General features: G+C 43.9%; 1 protein-coding gene across 1 annotated transcript in view; it reads right to left on the bottom strand.

Annotated features, from left to right (window-relative positions):
- Window positions 1-19270, bottom strand: part of kremen1 (kringle containing transmembrane protein 1) — a 225207-nt gene that overhangs the window by 73232 nt on the left and 132705 nt on the right. Inside the window, exons 4-5 of the mRNA XM_063034333.1 lie at window positions 4513-4637; window positions 2887-3040 (exon numbers count right to left, since the gene is read on the bottom strand). Of these exons, the coding sequence (XP_062890403.1) occupies window positions 2887-3040; window positions 4513-4637 (279 nt within the window). The remainder of the gene's footprint in view (window positions 1-2886; window positions 3041-4512; window positions 4638-19270) is intronic.

Here is a 19270-nt window from a genome sequence, read left to right as displayed (position 1 = left end):
AAAAATCTTTACATTACATCTCCATTTGAATGCGCAATGTGCAAATTATAGTAATTTGTAATAAATAGTATGTACAATAAGATTTACAACAGAACAGTCAATATAGCTTAGAAATACAATAGCAATACAATCAGTCTGATGGCCTGGTGGAAGAAGCTGTCCTGGAGCCTGTTGGGCCTGGCTTTTATGCTGCGGTACCATTTCCCAGATGGTAGCAGCTGGAACAGTTTGGGGTGACTCAGGTCCCCAGTGATCCTTCGGGCCCTTTTTACGTGCCTGTTGCTATAAATGTCCTGAATTGTGGGAAGTTCACATTCACAGATGCACCAGGCTGTTTGCAGAACTCTCTGTGGAGTACTGCAATTGAGCGAAGTACAGTTCCCATACCAGGCAGTGATACAGCCAGTCAGGATGCTCTCAATAATGCCCCTGTAGGAATTCTTTTTTATTCCCTCTTTATTCCCTTCCATGGATACTGCCTGACCTGCTGAGTTCCTCCAGCGTTTCGCGTGTGTTATCCCTTCTGAGAAATGGGATGGATGTGCACACTGGCTAAGGGCAAGGTCTCGCACGGCTAAGCATCCTGCTGGTGGCCACAGTCACAGCTCACAAATCAGTTGTGCTCAGTACCACGTGAAACCAAAAGAGAGCAGCAGAAAATGGGCAGCGTACCTTGAACCAGGGCAAGTGACCAATGGGTAGTGCACATGTAACCAAGACAAAGGACCAATGAACAACGCTCATGGAACCAAGGTGAAAGGCCAATGAGCAGTGCTCATAGAACCAGGGCAAGGGGGGACCAATGGAATCGTGGCGTGCTCCCAATGAAGAACCATGTGAAGAGGTCAGTCATCAAAGAGCATCAACCATGAAGCTCAGGCAAGGTAATAATGTGCTGTCCAGGGAAATGGGGGAAGTCAGTTGTGCCATGGAGCCAGGGAAATGTAGCAATAAACAGGACCCAAGGAACAGGGACTGACTATTGGAACACAAGCAATGCTTGAGACACCAGCAAATAGTACCTGTGATCAAGGAATACCCGAGAGACTAAAGCAAGTACCAAGGGATCACCATGATCAAGAGGATTGTGCAGCAGGAAGTCACCTACCTCAGCCTGCGTAAAGCACTCAAAAACAAAACAAAGCCTAGATCATTCAATTCACACCACTGTCAGTAAGGACTTGGTGCGTTTCCCCCGTGATTGCGTGGGTTGATTCCAGTTTCCTCCTACATTCCAAAGATGTACGGGTTAGGCTTGGTAAGATGTAGGCATGCTACAGTACCTTGGCACTGGAAGCATAGCTACACTCGCAGGTTGCCCATTGCACACCCTTGGACAATGTCAGTTGTTGATGCAAATGATGCATTTCACTGTATGTTCTGATGTATGTGACAAATAAAGCCAATGTTAATCTTTAAATCTTTAAGTTGTGCTTTCCCCTCAAGGAGAATAAATCCCCCCAAAAAAAGTTCTATGTCCTAAGATATCCAACAACTCATTAGGAATGTTTTCCCAAATTTCCTGACAGACTTCAAATTCAAATCTCTTCCTGTAGAGTGTGTAAAAAAAAAGACAAGCCTCAAAAGAGAAAATGAATCATAGTTAAACAAGGAAATTGAAGCTCTTTCCCACACAGCAAGTCTTTCCTTCACACTACAGCTGGATGTGCCTTTGAACTGAGGATCCATGGTTGATTTTGGCACAACTGGTCGTGCTGGCCATTTCCCAAACACTGCGAGATGGCATCTCCGCTACCATTATGGGGCAATGTTGACAGGGAGAACATGTTGGAAACGGTGATCTCTGGAGGGTTCAGTAGTAACAACAACACTCTGCTCTTACATAGCATTTTATTGCAGTGAAATTTCCTGGTTTTTCACAGCACCATTATAGAAACATAATTTTACCCTGAGCGCTGTATCAAAATATTTGAATGTGTGATGACGTACTGCAGTTGTATCAAAAGAGCAGGCGTTGGGAGATCTTAAAGGGGCTGAGAAGAGGGTATAGATACAGAGGAGCACAGTGGCTGAAGTCCACAACCCATAGCCCAAAGCAACTGAAGGCAAGGCTGTGATGAAAAGTGATGAAAAGTGATGAAAAGTCAAAGATTTACAAAGCAGCAGACACAGTCGCCTCGAGTTTGGTTTGTTGGCTTAGTAATGTCACATTCACCGAGATATAAAGGAAAGTTTTTGTTTTGCTTGTCATCCAGGTAGATTATTCCATACGTAAGTACATCAAGGTGGTGAAAAGAAAGCAGAGTGCAGAATATAGATAACAGGTAGAGAAATAAAATAACTGGAGGAACCCAGCAGGTCAGGCAGCATGTATGGAGAGGAATAAACAGTCCACATTTCGGGCCGAGACGAGTACTGATCTCATGCTGTCTTTAGATGCTGCCTGACCTGCTGAGTTCCTCCAGCATTTTGCGTTTGTTACTCTGGATTTTCAGCATCTGCAGAATCTCTTTCCTTTAGATATAAAGTGCAAGAACCAGGACAAGGTAGATTAGGAGATCAAGGATTCATCTTTCAACATATGAAAGGTCACTTCAAGAGTCTGCTAAAAGGGAGGTGAAAGCTGCCCTTGAGCATGGCGGTTCAAGCTCCTGAGTTCTTGTATCTTTGGTTATATTGGGGGGCAGTGAGAAGGGAGAATGACCGAGGTGTGAGGGGTTCTTGATTACGTTATCTGCTTTCCCTAAGCAGGAAGTCTGGACACAATCATTGTAGGCAAGTTTGATCTGCAACATGGACCAGGTGAGGGGGAAGAAGGGTTGGTGGGAGAGAGGGGGGGATGAAGTGAGAAGCTGGGAGCTGATAGGAGAGAAGAGTGGACCACGTGAGAAAGGGAAGGAGGAGAACCTTGGGTTTGGCACTCACCATCAAAGATGTTTATCCTGCCGTCCCCTCCGCAGGGCTGAGTGTGATCACCAAAGCATACATGGTTACATTCGGTGCTGTTTGCTTCTCCGTGTCTCCAGTAATCAGCATCATTCCCACAGAAACATGCATAGCCGGACTCCATGCCAGCAAGCTTCAGCAAATTGAAAGTGATAATAAAGCAAAACAGCTGTAATCAATTTATGCAAAAGAGCTGGGCTATTTTATACAGGGATGCAGCTAGATGACACGCAATTCATCATTGTCAATGTAAATCTTCTCTAGAATTGCTTCTGTCTCATGCTTTTTCTTTATCTCTGTGCATGGATAGGAAAGGTTTAGAGCAGGGCTATCGAACCTGGGATCCAAGGACTTCTCAGTTAATGGCAGGAGTCCACGGCTTAAAGAGGTCAGAAACTCCTGGTTTAGAGGGTCTGGGCCAAACGTAGGCAAATAGCACTAACTTAGATGGGCATCTTAGTGGGTCTGGACCAAATGAACCAAAGCCGCTTCTCTCTATGTTCTTCAATTCTCTCGACTCCATCTTCTCTACGTTCCCTGGGACCAGAGCTGGAATACCAGGGGAAGTTATGTAAAGGGATATTTGTGAGAAGGCTGGCATAAACTGATAAACCAGCTCTCTGTGGAGCTACCTGGTAAAAGTAAACTAGTTAAAACTAAAGTTGCCCTGTCTTACACACTGTGCCATCTTCATCCGAAAGCACAGATGTCATCGAGAATAGCAATGCATCTGTCTGAGTGCTCTAGGGACAACCACAATCCAAACATTCACCATTAAAAAGAATCACATCTGTCTTCATTATGAGGTGGCTTTCATTTCATGACTGTAACCTCATTAATTTAATGAAGTACCTTAAAGCATTAATTTTCAATCTTATTAAATTGGAACTATAATCTAACACATTCATTCTACTAAAATTGATAGGGTTATTGCATCTTGCACCAATCTGAGACACTCTTGTCACCATTGGATTACTGTTGGAAGTATCAGAATTTCTGGTCTGGTTGACACTATCCCCATCCATCCTCCTCTCCCATTCTCCTCTTCCACCCCTTCCCCACTCATCCCCTTCTCCCACTCCCTCCCACACCCAACACTCTCCCCACCCACCCCTCACCCTCCACCCCCTCCTTCTGCACCTTCCTCACCCACCACCAATCCCATATCCTCCCACACCCTCCACCCATCATCCACCCTCTCCCACCCCCTCCCTCACCCACCACCCACATCCTTCACCCTCTCCCACTCCCTCTACTCTCTCTCTGCCTCCCACACTCTCCACAATTAGCCCCACCCTCTCCCACCCTCCTCCACCTCCCCCTCTTCCAGCATCCTCACCCTCGCCCTCTATCATCACTCACCCACCCGACTTTCCAAAGTGTTCATCTCCCCTTCTCCATTCTCCACCAACTACTTCACTTTAGGCCCCATGAGATTCAGATGAGCTCTGCTCTGATAAGAAATCCACCGGGATTGGGCACTGGGTTTATCTCTTCTCTGTCAATGATCATCCTGGCTTTTTATTCAGTTTTAAACATTTTTCCACATTTCACTTCAACAATCCATTCAAAACTGTGTCAATGAGTAAATCTATCGTCCTTTACCTTAAACCTCTTACTCCTGCAAAACTTAATACAGGTCTGGATGGTCAGCTTGTTGGATGTCTCACTGCTGCCTGATAGTGGCGGGGGGTCACCATTGTCCTTAAAGCAGCCTAGGTAGCCCGGCACTAAGGATAATCACAACATATCAAATCAGCTTCACATGTGGCTTCTTCAAAACACCATAGTAGAGGATATCTCACTTCTGCCTTGTGCAGGCAGAAGCAATTAGGTGTTATTAGCATAAATAATATGGCACAATATCCTAGAATGAAGCACCCCTTCCTATGCTGTACTGTTCTATGGTTTAAATTCCATGTGTAAATGTTATTGCTTCACTTAAGACCAGAACAGGTAAATAGCATTGAAATGGGGATGGGTGGGTGGGGGTGTGATTTGTTGAGCTGCAGACCACCTGGATTTGGATTCAAGATGCTTACCTAGCTTCCAACACTTGAATATGACTGAAACTAGTTATCTCTTTATTTATCCTTCTTAGAAACCTAATCAGGACAGTCTAATGAAACTGGTCGAATTGTGGCCACCGTGGTTAATTGTACTAGCTCAAAGTGGAAAACCTATTCTAGCTTCCCATTTCATTCCTCCCTGTCCCCACCTTCTCTCCATTTCTCCTTCCTGAGAACTTTTGTTTCCACAAGAAACTGCAGTCTCTGTAGGACACTTGCACAAAGCCAATAGGTTCTGGTTCAAGTAACAATACCAAGCTGGGAGGACAAACCCTGAGTTCGGATGCAAGGGCAGAATCAGCAGAGAGTTGTACTGTTGGAGCATCTATTTCTTGGATGAGATGTTCAGCCGAGGTCCCGTCTATCATCACACCTGGACATAATCCCATATCACTCTAGTGAAGGGAAGAGCAATTCTCCCCTGTTTCTCCTCTGGTTAACATCACTAAGTACTGAGCATGTTGCTATGGACAAGATTTAACTGTGCACAAGTTACAACAGTGTCTGTATTGTACTTCAAAAGTGTTCTGTTGCCTGCAGTATTTGGAATGACTTTACATGCTACACAAAACATATTTTTCTTTCTGCTTTGCATAAAGCAAGCTAATCTGCTACAGGAGCCAAACTGTGGGCTTATTCTGTGTTCATACATGCAACAGCATCTCACAGCTATCTCACCAGCTCGTGATGAGGAAGGAGGAAGGACAGGGCACGGATTCCCCCCTTTAGCCCAAGGGCAACCTCAGCTGGCTTAATGCACGCAGTCGGTGAAGAGCTGATTCTACCTGCCTGTGCAGGCCAATTCTGCACTCTGCAGTTCAATGAGAACTGAAGTACATATGGAAGACAGAAACATCAAATATCAGTTTGGATCATGGAATTATTCTCAATCTCGAGTCCTCATGGTTTCTTTCTTCAGATCATACTCTCCAAATTGAATAAGCTCAGCCTGTAGTCTCTAAAGATTAGGAGAATGAGTGATGATCTTTTTGAAACTCACAGAATCATTACAGGGCTCAACAGGGTGAACACGAGGGAAAATGTTTCTCCTAGCTGAGAGTCTCATTATAGAAAGAAACCATTGAATATCGAAGCAAGAAGAAATTTCTTCAGGCAGAAGTTGGTTAATGATCACAGTCTCTCATCTGAGAGTTGTGGAGGCTTAGTTATTGGTTCATTCAAAACAAACATCAATAGATTTTTGGATATCGAGGAACGCAGATGTTATGGTTGTGCTGTTGGAAAGTGATGCTGTTGTAAAGGTCAGTAATGATTTTAAATGAATGCCAGAGTAGGCTTTCCGGCTGGAAAACCCACTCCTGCTCCTTTCTCCTACTAACGTTTCAAACATCAACACAAACAATTTAATCTGCCCTCGGCTCACCAAGACGGGGTTGGACAGAGACCACGCTGCAATGAATTGATTGATCTTAAATCTATGCCTCTGTTTCCCGATTTCCTCAGGTTGGTGGATCAGGAACCAGAGAGCACAGGCATAAAGTGAGAGGAGAGAAATTTAATAGGAACCCGAGGGGAAATCTTTTCACTCAGATGTTGGTCCATATAGAGAATACAATATCAGAGGAAGTGGTTGCAGCAGCTTCATTAACAATAGTTGAAAGATAGCTGGGAAAGTACACGGTGCCGAAAGGTTTAGATGAATATGAGCCAATTGTTGGCCGATGAGACCAGCTTAGATGGAATCTTGGTCATCATGGACCCGTTGAGTTGAAGGGCCTGGTTCTACACTCAATGCCTCTGGGACTATTTAGCCCTTGCATGTATTCTCAGCCAATCAGTGGCACTGGTGAGCACGTGCAGCTCACGAAGCCTGCCACTAGAAGTGGTGAGCAGGCAATTATCTGCAATGATTGTCATGTTTTTCTTTACATGGGACAAGTTATCATGGAGACATCCAAACAGAATAGTTACTGCAGATGCTGGGAATTGTGAGCAACACACACGTGCACACAAAATGCAAGAGGAACTCAACAAGTCAAGCAGCATCTATGGAAGGGAATACACAGTCGACGTCTCAGGCCGAAACACTTCATCAGGACTGGGCAGGAAGGAGGCAGAAGTGAGAACGAGAAGGTGGGAGGAGGGGAAGAGTACAAGTTGGCTGGGGATAGAGGAAAGCAGGTGAGGGAGAGGGTGAGAGGTAAAGAGATGAGAACAGTGCACTATGGGAGAAAGGGAAGAGCACCAGAGGGAGGTGATGGGCAAGTGCGGATAAGAGAAGGGACACTGTCACAGAAGAGCTGTATCCATCACCAGGAACCCCCACCGCTCAGGGCATGGTCTCTTTTCACTACTGCCTCAGTACTGGAGCCTCAGGACTCACACCGCCAGGTCAGGAGCAGTTATTACCCTCAACTATCAGGCTCTTGAACCAAAGGGGATTACCTCACTTAACTTCACTTACCCTATCATTGATATATCCCCGCAACCTATGGGGACAAGGACTCTTCATCTCATGTTCTCAATATCTATTGCTTATCTGTTTATTGAGGAGGGAGGAGAAGATGGCAGTGCGACGCAGCGCGCGCGGCCGTTCCAAATGAATATCGATATGTGTTAACTAGGGGGCCGTGCACAATCCTGATTTAATGGAGACAGCCGTGAGAAGCACAGAGGAACACCTGGAGAAACTTCTGAAATGCCCGCTTCGCTGTCGCTTCTACTGTGCGATCGAGAATCTCCGGAGGGGAAGGCCCCAAATCCTCGGCTTTGCCTATTGCCTGTTGCCGGGGCCGGGGTCAAAGCGCTCGGCAGAGGTGGTGTTCGGTGCTCGGTGTCAGAGAGCTGGTCGGAGGCTCGAAGTTTTCGGACGGACGCGGAGTCGGACTGTGGTCGGATGCTTCCAGTATGCTGCATCGGCAAGTTGGCGGCGCTGGAGGTTCACTGTCTGTGTGAGATGATGGGACTTTCGAGAGACTTTGAGACTTTTACCGTGCCATGGTCTTTTCTTATCAAATTATGGTATTGCTTTGCACTGTTGTAACTATATGTTATAATTATGTGGTTTTTGTTCATTTTTAAGTCGGTTTCTCATATGTTTCTGTGATATCATTCTGGAAAAACATTGTATCATTTCTTAATGCATGCATTACTAAATGACAATAAAAGAGGACTGCACGTCCTCATAATCTAATCTAAACTAATTATTATTATTGCAACACACATCAAAGTTGCTGGTGAACGCAGCAGGTCAGGCAGCATCTCTAGGAAGAGGTACAGTCGACGTTTCAGGCCGAGACCCCTCGTCAGGACTAGACGAAGGGTCTCGGCCTGAAACACCGACTGTACCTCTTCCTAGAGATGCTGCCTGGCCTTCTGCGTTCACCAGTAACTTTGATGTGTGTTGCTTGAATTTCCAGCATCTGCAGAATTCCTGTTGTTTAATTATTATTATTCCTTTCTTTTTGTATTTGCACAGTTTGATGTCTTTTGCACACTGGTTGAATACCCAAGTTGGTGCACATCCCTTTCCCCTCACCTGCTTTCATCTATTACTTGCTAGTTTGTACTCCTTCCCCTCTCCACACCATTTTATTCTGGCTTCTTCCCCCTTCCTTTCCAGTCCTGATGAAGAGTCTTGGCCTGACTCATCAGCTTCCTCTCCATAGACCTGCTGAGTTCCTCCAGTATTTTGTGTGAGTTGCACAGGTGGAGTAAGTTGCAGTTTTGTTTCCTTTCCCCTGGGTAATGATTCATTTTGATTTCCCCTGACACCTGAAGTTTCAATATAAGCCACCGATAGAATTACCACACTGTGCTGAATCTCTTTAAGAGCTGTTCACTAGCATTTCTCCGCTCTTCCAACACAGTTGTTTCTCTTCAATTGGTTAAGAATTCTGCTTCCACAGTTGTTTCTGGTAATACGGTCTTAAAAAACCTTAATTCCTTCCCTTCCCACCAAGTGGGAATGGCGAAGCTGGGAGGATCTATTTCAAAACTGAGGAGGTTGTGCTCAGCTAAGATGAAACGTGACTGGTGATGGGACGAGGGCAATATTTAAATAGCAAACCTAAATCTTCATTATATCATGGGGATGTGCATGCTATTTTAACTCTGAGCTCAACTAAGGAAAGCATATTTCCAATCCCTCTAGGAAAAGAAAAACCAAAAGCCACAGGACGAAAGCTTTAGTTTTACAGGTTTTTTTTTATGCACAAAGATGAGTGGTATTAGCTTGGCACTCTATATCCCTGCAGTCTTTTCACGACTGTCTCATCCATTTATGGGCTTTTCTATTTTGTCCCTTTACTCTTTACTTACCTTGACAATGGAATAATGCAATCAAGAAAGGTAGGAGCTGGCCTCCAGCCTTCTGGACTGCTCCACTATTTAACGTGACTGGGGCTGACATGCACCTCATCTCTCTGCACCTGCCTTTGCTTCGTATCCCTCAGTTTTGTTGCTTGGCACAATACATCTAACTTGATTTTGTAAGCTGCAATTCTTCCCATTGATCTCAGCCTCCTCAGAGAAACGGCTTCCACATTTCCAATAACAGTGAGAAAGTGCTTTCTGATTTCTTTCCTGGATGAGCTGCCTCTGACATTAAGACTGGGTCACCCTGATATCATCACCAGAGGTTCTCTCAAATCCATTTAATATGAGCAGTACAGGGGCACAACAGTTAGTCTCCAGCGAACCAGCTTCAAACACCTCCAAAATTGACAGTGTGGAGTTCACGCCAATGGCTTTTGGGACCACCTGGTGAAGGAAGTCAATGAAATAAAACTAGAGAAAAGGAACTTTAACAAAGGCGAAGGTCTCGCTCTCACTAAGAATGAATTAAACTGTAAGTAAGGTGGAACAGCAGACACCTGATTGGTTGAGGACTAACCAATCAGGAGGGATAGATGACAGGGGTACATATACCACTGGAATGGATATACCACGGCATCATCCCTGATGAACCTGGTAGAGTTTGTCATCGAAACATTGCTTAAAATAGATACCTGTACCCGGCTGGAAGCCGAAGAAGAGTTTATTTGTTTGCAATTTCTTCCTCTGACCATACAGTGTGTGTTTCCTCCTGGTGGTCCTGTTTTTACCCACATCCCAATAATGTGCAGAATGGTAGATTAATCTGCTACTGTAAATTATCCCCATTGCAGGTGGGGTGAAAAGACAATCAAGAAAAATTTGACAGACGTGAGTTAAGGATGGGATTCAGGGAAATCTTGTGAGAATAGGATTGCTCTGGGAGATAACATAGCCTTGATGGGACAAGCACCTTACTTATGTGTTATAATAAAAAATATATCTCTATCCCTATCTCTATCTATATCTGGGTCTATATTTACCTATATATATATTTTTTTTAGTTCTATTGTCAAAAGTACAGATAGTAAAACATGCCTGTAATCATTGCTTTTACCATTTATCAAAAGCAATTTAACCTGCCATGCTGTATTTTCACTCAATTCTTTTGGGTATAATTAAACAGCTAAATGATTGCTTGGAGAATCGTGCGAGTGAGTTAATAGCCCAGTAAACAGTCATGATTTCACATACAGGATTCCTGAACACAACTAGTACTTCCCCTCCCACAGCACCACCCATATATTTTGACCCTTTCTTTTCAGAGGTCAGTCACACACAAATACACAGATATATGCACACTCAGTATACCTGTACACCTGCTCATTAATGCAAATACCTAATATCTAATCAATGTGGCAGCAATTCAATGCATAAAAGTGTCCAGACATGGTCAAGAGGTTCAGTTGTTACGCAGATCAAACATCAGAATGGAGAAGAAATGTGACCTAAGTGACTTTGACCATGGAATGATTGTTGGTGCCAGACAGGGTGGTTTGAGTATCTCAGAAGCTGCTGATCTGCTGCGATTTTCATGCATAACTCTCTCTAGTTTAAAGAGAAGGGTGCCGGAAACAAAACAAAAAATCCAGTGAGGAACAGTTCTGTGGGCAATAACACCTTGTTAATGAGAGAGATTGGAGGAGAATGGCCAGAATGCTTCAAGCTGAAAGGATGGTGAAAGTAACTCATGTATTACAACAGTAGTGTGCAGAAGAGCATCTCTGAATGCATAACATGTCGAATCTTGAAGTGAATGGACTACAGTAGCAGAAAACCACGAACACACTCAGTGCTCATTTTATTAATTGCAGGAATGACCTAAAAAGTGGCCACTGAGTGTGTACTGTATATATTACCAATTCGATTGGATAACCATTCAATTCCTTATACGAAAGCTTTGGAATGAATTGATAACTCTCAGTCCAGCCTTCCTCTGCTGTCTGGGAATGAGCAGTCCAGCCTTATGTTCCTGAGGAGGAGTCTTAGGGTTGTTGGCATAACAAATGCCTGTCAAAGTAATTCTTAAATGCAGTAAGGGTTCTTCTCCACCACTCCTTTAAGAACTAAGTTCAAAAACATTTTTAGTAAGTGTTTTTCAAGTCTCCAATTCCATTAGTCTATTGACCCCACGGCTCAGGGAAACAGGCCCATTTTTCTTCTACTCTCTTTAGGCTTCCCATAATTTTATGTACCTCAATTAAATTGCTCCTCATCCTTCCAATTTCTGAACATGTTCACCTGGTCCAATTGAACCACACTTCTAATTGTCCACTCTTGACCCATCTTGCAAATGTCCTCTGTACCTCCTCAGTAAATACTATGACAGGTATATTTGTAGTATGGTGACAATCACTGGGAAGTCCTTCAGCACCCTTTTGAAAATGTACTTTCTTAATTCAAAGGCAGGTGGATTACGATCAGTCTCTGAAGGGAATCTATTAGATCAGTATTGGATGTCTCCCAACACAGAATAAGGGACCAATTTGTTGAGCACCTTTGCTCTGTCCACCACAAAAAGCAGGATTCCCAGTGGCTACCTATTTCAGTTTGACTCCCCATTCCCATATTGACATGTCTGTCCAGGGCTTCCTCGACTGTCACGATGAGGCCAGAATTACACTGGAGGGACAAAACCTCATAATCTGCCTGAGTAGCTTCCAACCTGATGGTATGAACATTGAATTCCCTAAGTACTAGTAATTACTCTCCCCCTTTCTTTTTCCACTTCCTATTCTGGTTAACCTCTCAATGTTCAAAGTTCAGAGTAAATTTATTATCAAAGTACATACTGTATACATCAACGTATACATACCCTGAGATTCATTGTCTTGCAAGTATACTCAACAAATCCATAGAATAATAACCAGTACAGAATCAATGACTCAAGTCATTTGCCTTATATTCAGCTTACAATAAAATGTTGTCACAAATCACTAAGATTTTCAAGGCTTGTGTTTTTTTTCGAATATTTTCTTAACTTTTTAATTCTGATTAAGACCTTACTGGGGACAAAGCCATTTACTTCAATATCATGGGGTCCATACAGTCATGTAAGATCTCAATTTTTTTAAAATCAAAATTCTGAAAATCCCACCGAGAAGCACTGAAGCACATAAACCACAGAAATGCAGGAATAAGACATTTGGAAGAAAGGTGTTTGTGGGTTTGTCGAGCTATTTCATCTGCTACTGCTGGGGCTCTGGTGGAATTATAGCAGAGATCAAAAGCCCTTGTACAACCACAGAGGCACCGAGGATGACTTCAACTTTACAGCATTGTGTACACAAGAGCTGGTAAGCTGGCAGACGATGTTATACAAGATCTTCAGTTGTTGAGGCAACATCAAGTCTCCATTCCATCATGACTAATTTATTGCCCCTCTTAATCCTATTCTCCTGCCTTCTTCCCATAAATTTTGATGCCTTCAATAATTAAGAATCTATCAGCCTCCACTTTAAAGTATATGCAAAGACCAAGCCTCCACAGCTGCATGTAGCAATGAATTCTAGAGATTCACCACCCTCTTGCTAACAAAATCCCTGCTCATTTCTGTTCTAAAGGGAAGCCCTTGTTTTCTGAGGCTGTGCCTTCTGGTCCCAGACTCCCTCACTGTAGAAAACATCCTCTCCATGTCCACTCTACCTAAGGATTTCCTCATTCTTCTAGACTTCAGCGAGTAAGGGCCCAGAGCCATCAAATTCTCCACATATGTTAAGCATGAGAGATTCTGCAGATACTGGAACCCAAAGCGACAGACACAAAAGGCTGGAGAGGAAGGGATCTGACAGGAGAGAAGAGTATACCATAGGAGAAAGGAAAGGAGGAGAGAACACAGTGGAGTGACAGGTAGGTGGGAATGGAAATCGGATTTAAATTGTTTGGCCGCCGGGAAGTTCCGCTTTTGGCGGATGCAGCGGAAGTACTCGACAAAGTGGTCCCCCAATTTATGACGGGTGTCACCAAAGTAGAGGAGGTGAAGTGTTGGCTCACCTGGAATGACTGTTTGGGCCCTGGATGCAGGTAAGGGAGGAGGTGAACGGACAATGTAGCACATGATTCGCTTGCAGGGGTTAAGTGACTGGACAAGGAAATCATAGAGGGAGCGATCCATGCAGAAAGCGGAGGGGGTGGAGGAGGGTAGTAAAGTTGTTTGATAGTAGGAATACTTTGGAGATGGTGGAAGCTGCGAAGAAAGATGTGATGGATGCGGGGCCCGTGGGGTGGGAGGTAAGGACAGGAGAAACTCTATCACTGTTAAGGTGGCAGGAGGATGAGATGAGCATGGATATTCGGGAAATGGAGAAGGTGCATGTGTCTCCTCACACATTAATCCTTTTATTCCCGGGATCATTCTTGTGAAACTCCCCTACACTCTCTCTGATGCCAGCACGTCCTTTTTTAGATACGGAGCCCAAAACTGCTCACAATATTCAAAATGTGGTCTGGCCAATGTCTTGTAAAGCTTCAGCATGAAATCCATACTTTTATATTCTATTGCTCTCGAAATGATTCCATTTGCTTTCCTTACCACTGATTCAACTTGCAAGTTAACCCTTATGGAACTGGATTATAATTGATCTGTACCCTTAACACCATCTGTCACCTTAATATCTTTACTTAACCAAAACCTATCTGTCTCGGTGAAGAAATTTTCACTTGGTCCAAACTTGGCTTTTAAAGGAGAATTCAAAAATTCCTCAGCACTTTGTGTGAAGAAAGCTTAGCTCAACTTGTAAAGCTACACCCTTCTTTTTAGACTCAATCTCAAGGAGGAAATAACTTAATTAATCCTTTAATCTTCTGACACAGCTCCCTTACTTCACATTGTAATTCTTCTCCTCAAGGGAACACAGGCCTCTCTGTTTAAATCAAAGGAAATGTAAGACTTGGGAACTTTAAAACAGGCAAACAGTGTGGTTGTTACATTATCTCCTATGTTGTAATACCCGATAAGTCAATGATTTCCTTGCTGTAAGTGGCTTTAAGAATCCTGCATTGGAAATATACAGATGGCCTGCATGAGTGGCAAACAGATCACCTCACGAGCTAATCACCCACTGTCCCATCAACCACTACCTGTCCCATCTACGGAAGAGTCTGCATTTCCCACTGGCCTCATCGCTCACCTTGGAACCTACAGGACAAGGATCCTTGGGGTCCTCAATAACGGCCTATGAAGATCAACTATTCGCACAATATGCGTTCAACGTTGTAAGCTGTCATGTGGTTAACATTCTGCATTGAGCAGAAGGGTGATAGTAGAACTTCCAAAAATCCAGCATGATGGGGCATTGCCAATCAAACATACTTTTTGGACTATTTAACATTATTTCTATTAATACCATGAAAAGTTCCAAATTCACTTTTGTATTAGGTCATATAGTATTATAACAAATGTCCCTGTAATCCTAGAAAGTTTAAAGAGAATGCTGAAACTAGAGTTTAATGGGTGAAAGCATAGCAGAGTGCTGGTGAGCAGTAAGGGTGTGCACAAACTATTGCATTAATGTACTGAAAGGGGGTTTGTTGCAGCAAATATCACTTGGTGCAACAAGTCCCCAACCATCAGAAGTTTCGTTAACTGTAGAGTAGATCATTGGATTTTTACTGAAGACTAAACTTGGTGCAAAGCTGACACCAGCTTCACTCCAGGGCCCTATCTCATCCAACTTCGACTAAGTGCTTCCACAATATCCTAAAGAGGTGTCCTTCAGTATGAAGATTAAATACATGCCGGCAATACTCTGAAATCAATAAATCCACATATACCTGACAAGAGTCTTTACTACAAGACAGATAATAAAAAAGCAAGCAGATTACAGGTGTAGGATTCTGCTTTCAAAGCAATTGCTGGATCCTACATGATAGCAGAATACTCTGATAGCAGAAGCCCAGTGAATTCAGCAGCAAGTGTCACTGAAACAGCTCCACTATCAAATGTGTTTTGATTTTTTTATTTCCTACAGCATTAGGGGGAGCACAGCACTGATCATATAGAATGACTAGATGACAAGGGGTCCCAGTATGTGGAGGAGCTGAAGTTCCCCTCTGCAGACAAACACCATGAAGAAGCATTGACTAAAAGGTCAAAACCAGTAAAAAAAAACAAACTTGTGTTCCAGTGATAATAGGACATAAATTTAAGGTGGTTGACATTGGTTTCTGAAACTGTTCCTCATTGCTATCAGATTTCTGAACCAATCTCCTTTCACAGCCTCTTCTTGGTGGTGCTGCTTTGTTCTCAAACCTTTAATTCTACCTCTTCCATTATGTCAGCTTAGCATTTCTTTCCTCGTTACCTCAGGACTCCACCTTGCACCACCAGCTCCCAGGGCTTCACTTGACCCTTGACCCTAATCGGGGGGGGGGGGCTAAGCAGGTGCTACACCTTGCCCAAGGGTGACCTGCAGGCTAGTGAAGGGAAGGAGTGCCTTACACCTCCATCTCCACCCTGCCACCCAACACTCAACACTATTAATTGTTGCACTTGTTATTATCTTGTACATTATCTAACACCGTGAGTTTCACGTGAGCAAGGAATTTCGTTCGACCCTGGCGTGAGGGACAATAAACTAATCTGAATCTAAATGTGAATCTGAACAGATTCTTCGGTATGACAATGCGCTGTTTAACTGGGTGGTAGCAGCAGATTCAACAGCAACGTTCAAAAGAGAATTACATAATTGCCTAAGGAAATAAACATTCAAAGGCTATGATTAAAGGGCAGGAAACTGCTGTGGCAAACAGATGGCAGAGGCACAATAAGGAAACTGGTCTCTTTCCTGAATGGATTTTATGATGATTCTTATACTAATGGTCCATTTTTAGAGGAACCCAAAGCTAGGATGATACCTAATTGAGGCAAATAGGATCAGTGTAAAAGGCTTGGCTTGGATGTGGTGGTCTGTACAACTCTACTGTCTTAAATTATGAGATTTTTATTTCCATAAATATGACCTGACTTAATACAGATGTCTGTGCAAACATGAGATTCAGCTATTGAAAATCAGAAAACCATGGATCTGGGAGAACAATTGGTTCTGGTAGGGAAAAAAAAGGGAATATAAAATTAGCATCTCCCAATAAGGAGGAAGTTCAGGCCAATTTCCCTCACACAATCTGTCTTAGAAATCTGAGGTTCTCTTCCCCGGTTTTGATATTGGATATGAAGGATCATCTGGTGATTATAAAATGCTGAGAAGGCTGAATGGCAATGTTCAAGAGACTGAACAATCATCTCTCCTGTTTCTACGATCTTTTTACTTATTTATTGAGATACAATGTGGAATAGACACCCCCCACCGGCCCTCTGAGCCACTCCACCCAGCGTTTAACCCCTCCATTTTAATCCTAACCTAATCATGGGGCAATTTACAATGACCATTTAACCTACCAACCGGTACGTCTTTGGACTGTGGGAGGAAACTGGAGCACCCGGAGGAAATCCATGCAGTCACGAGGAGAGCGTACAAACTCCTTACAGGCAGCCGCAGAATTGAACCCGGGTCACCTGTACTGTAAAGCATTGTGCTAACCACAATGCTACCGTGCCTCCCTAAGAAAAGATCTCTACTAAGGATATGAGAAAAAGTTGGAAGATAGCTTAAAATAAATGGATATCATTTCAAAAGACTAGGCAGCTGACAAGTAACTTTAAGCAGAGAGGTGTCATAAAGGAAAGGAAATTGACTGAACTGCCGTGGAATGTGGATTTTTTTTAGATTAGAAGTGCATGCATTAAGAAATGATACAATGTTTCTCCGGAGTGATATCACAGAAAAACAGGACAAACCAAAGACTAACACTGACAGAACCACATAATTATAACATATAGTTACAGCAGTGCAAAGCAATACCATAATTTGATGAAGAGCAGACCATGAGCACGGTAAAAAAAAAAGTCTCAAAGTCCCGATCGACTCCCGATAGTGCCCGATAGCAGGCGGCAAAAGGGAGAAACTCCCTGCCATAAACCTCCAGGCACCGACAACTGCCAATGCATTGGAAGAACCCGACCACAGCCAACTCTGAGTCCGTCCATCCAAAAACTTCAAACCTCCGACCAGCTCCTCCGATACAGCCTCCCGAGCGCCATCCTCTGCCGAGCGCCTTCGACCTCGCCCCGGCCGCCGAAACAGGCAAAGCCGAGGATTCGGGGCCTTCTCCTCCGGAGATTCCGGACCACACAGTAGCAGCGGCAGCGAAGAAGGCATTTCAGAGGTTTCTCCTGATGTTCCTCCGTACTCTCACGTCTGTCTCCATCAAATCAGAATTGTGCACGGTCCCCTACTTGACACATAACAGATACCGTTCACCGGAGTGGCCGTGCACGCTGCGTCACGCTGCCATCTTCTCCTCCTCCTAATTTAGGCCACAGGTATAGTTGATCACCTTTATTAGGTGGGGGCTGGGATGACGGTCATAGGATAGAGGAAGGTGGGATTAAAAAGCAATGAAGTCATTGGCTCTTTCTGGATGAATCATCATCCAGCTCTCGTACTGGCAGCAGCCTGTGACAACATCCCAAATCAAGCTGAATTTATTACCACGCGCAAATGCACAGTGAGGTACGGGTACGAACAATAGCTTGCTTACAGCACCATCACAGGCGCACAAGTTCAGACAATACATCAAATATAAATTATGCATAGACATTAGAGATAGTGAAGGAAAAAGAGAATATGCAAAATAAAATTAGTGCAAAAAAAAAACAGCCAAAACAAGTCCATGGTAGTGTAAGAGATGGCCCATAGTGTTCCATTGCTTGGGTAGGATTAGGATGTGCAGGTTAATTCAAAAAACCTGATGGATAGGAAAGTAGCTGTTCCTGTTTCGATATGCCAAGGACGCGGCCTGGAAGACCGGCGCGCCTTCAGGGTGCCGGATTTTCATGGCTCTGGAGGCGGGCGGATTCAAGGTTGGTGCCACCGTTGCCAACTGATGTGCTGTGGGAGAGGGAAGATCGGAAGCAGAGAGCTGGCTGCTGGTCGTGTGCCCAGAGACCTGAGTTCTTTGGAAAAAGTGACGCAACAGACTTTTAACACCATAAATCAGCGAGTTGTTTTGTTATGTGTCCCCTCTCGCTGTGAAACGGGGACACCTCTTTTTCCCTTATTAAGGAGAGAGAGTGTCTGTGGTATGTTGAATTACTGGGTGAACGAGTAGTCTTTGGGGTACTGCAAGTCTGTGTCTTTACTGATGCTTTCCTGCACACTTGAGTGCTCGGCGGGGTGGGGGCACCAATGCTTTTTTGCTGGTGGGGGAGGGGGGTCATTGTTTTGCTGCTGCTTATGTGTGGGAGGGGGAGCTGGGGGGGGTGGTTTTGCGGTTCTAACATTTAACTGTCATTCATTCTTTAGGGCAATCCTCTGCTTTTGCGGATGTTTGCAAAGTAAAATAATTCCAGGATGTATATCGTATACATTTCTCTGACAGTAAGGGTACCTATTGATCCTGGTGGTGTGGGACTTCAGGCTTGAGAGTAACAGCAAAAACAAGATGGTGGGCAGTGGTTCCCATCTTGGGGTCCACAAACCCCTTGCTTCATGGTATTGGTCCGTGGCATAAAAAACGTTGGGAACACCTAATGATAGCTGCCACTCTCTTGAGACAGTGTTCACTGTAAATGGTGGGGAGGGCTGTGCCAGAGGTAAACCAGACTGACTACTACAAACATGTGGCAGCAAACATGTGGCAGTTGGTTCTAATACGAACGTAACAATAGATGGGCAGAATATCTTGGACTGGTTGACTACCCATTCTCAGTCACCGTCAATCTATTGTCAACCTATCCGTAGTTTCAATATAATGTTTCAAAGACTGTTAATTAATCAAAAATGTATGTTCCAAAATCAAAACTCATAATTACAGAAGCCAATTAGTTCATGACTGTTTTAATTCAAAGTTGGGCCATTGTGACTTTACAATTGAATAGAAACTGGGACTCTTCCCGTGGT

Source organism: Mobula hypostoma, chromosome 27 (genome assembly GCF_963921235.1).
Source record: "Mobula hypostoma chromosome 27, sMobHyp1.1, whole genome shotgun sequence".
NCBI lineage: Eukaryota > Metazoa > Chordata > Chondrichthyes > Myliobatiformes > Myliobatidae > Mobula > Mobula hypostoma.
The sequence above is the reverse complement of the archived record's forward strand: the minus strand, read 5'-3'. Positions and strand labels throughout refer to the sequence as shown.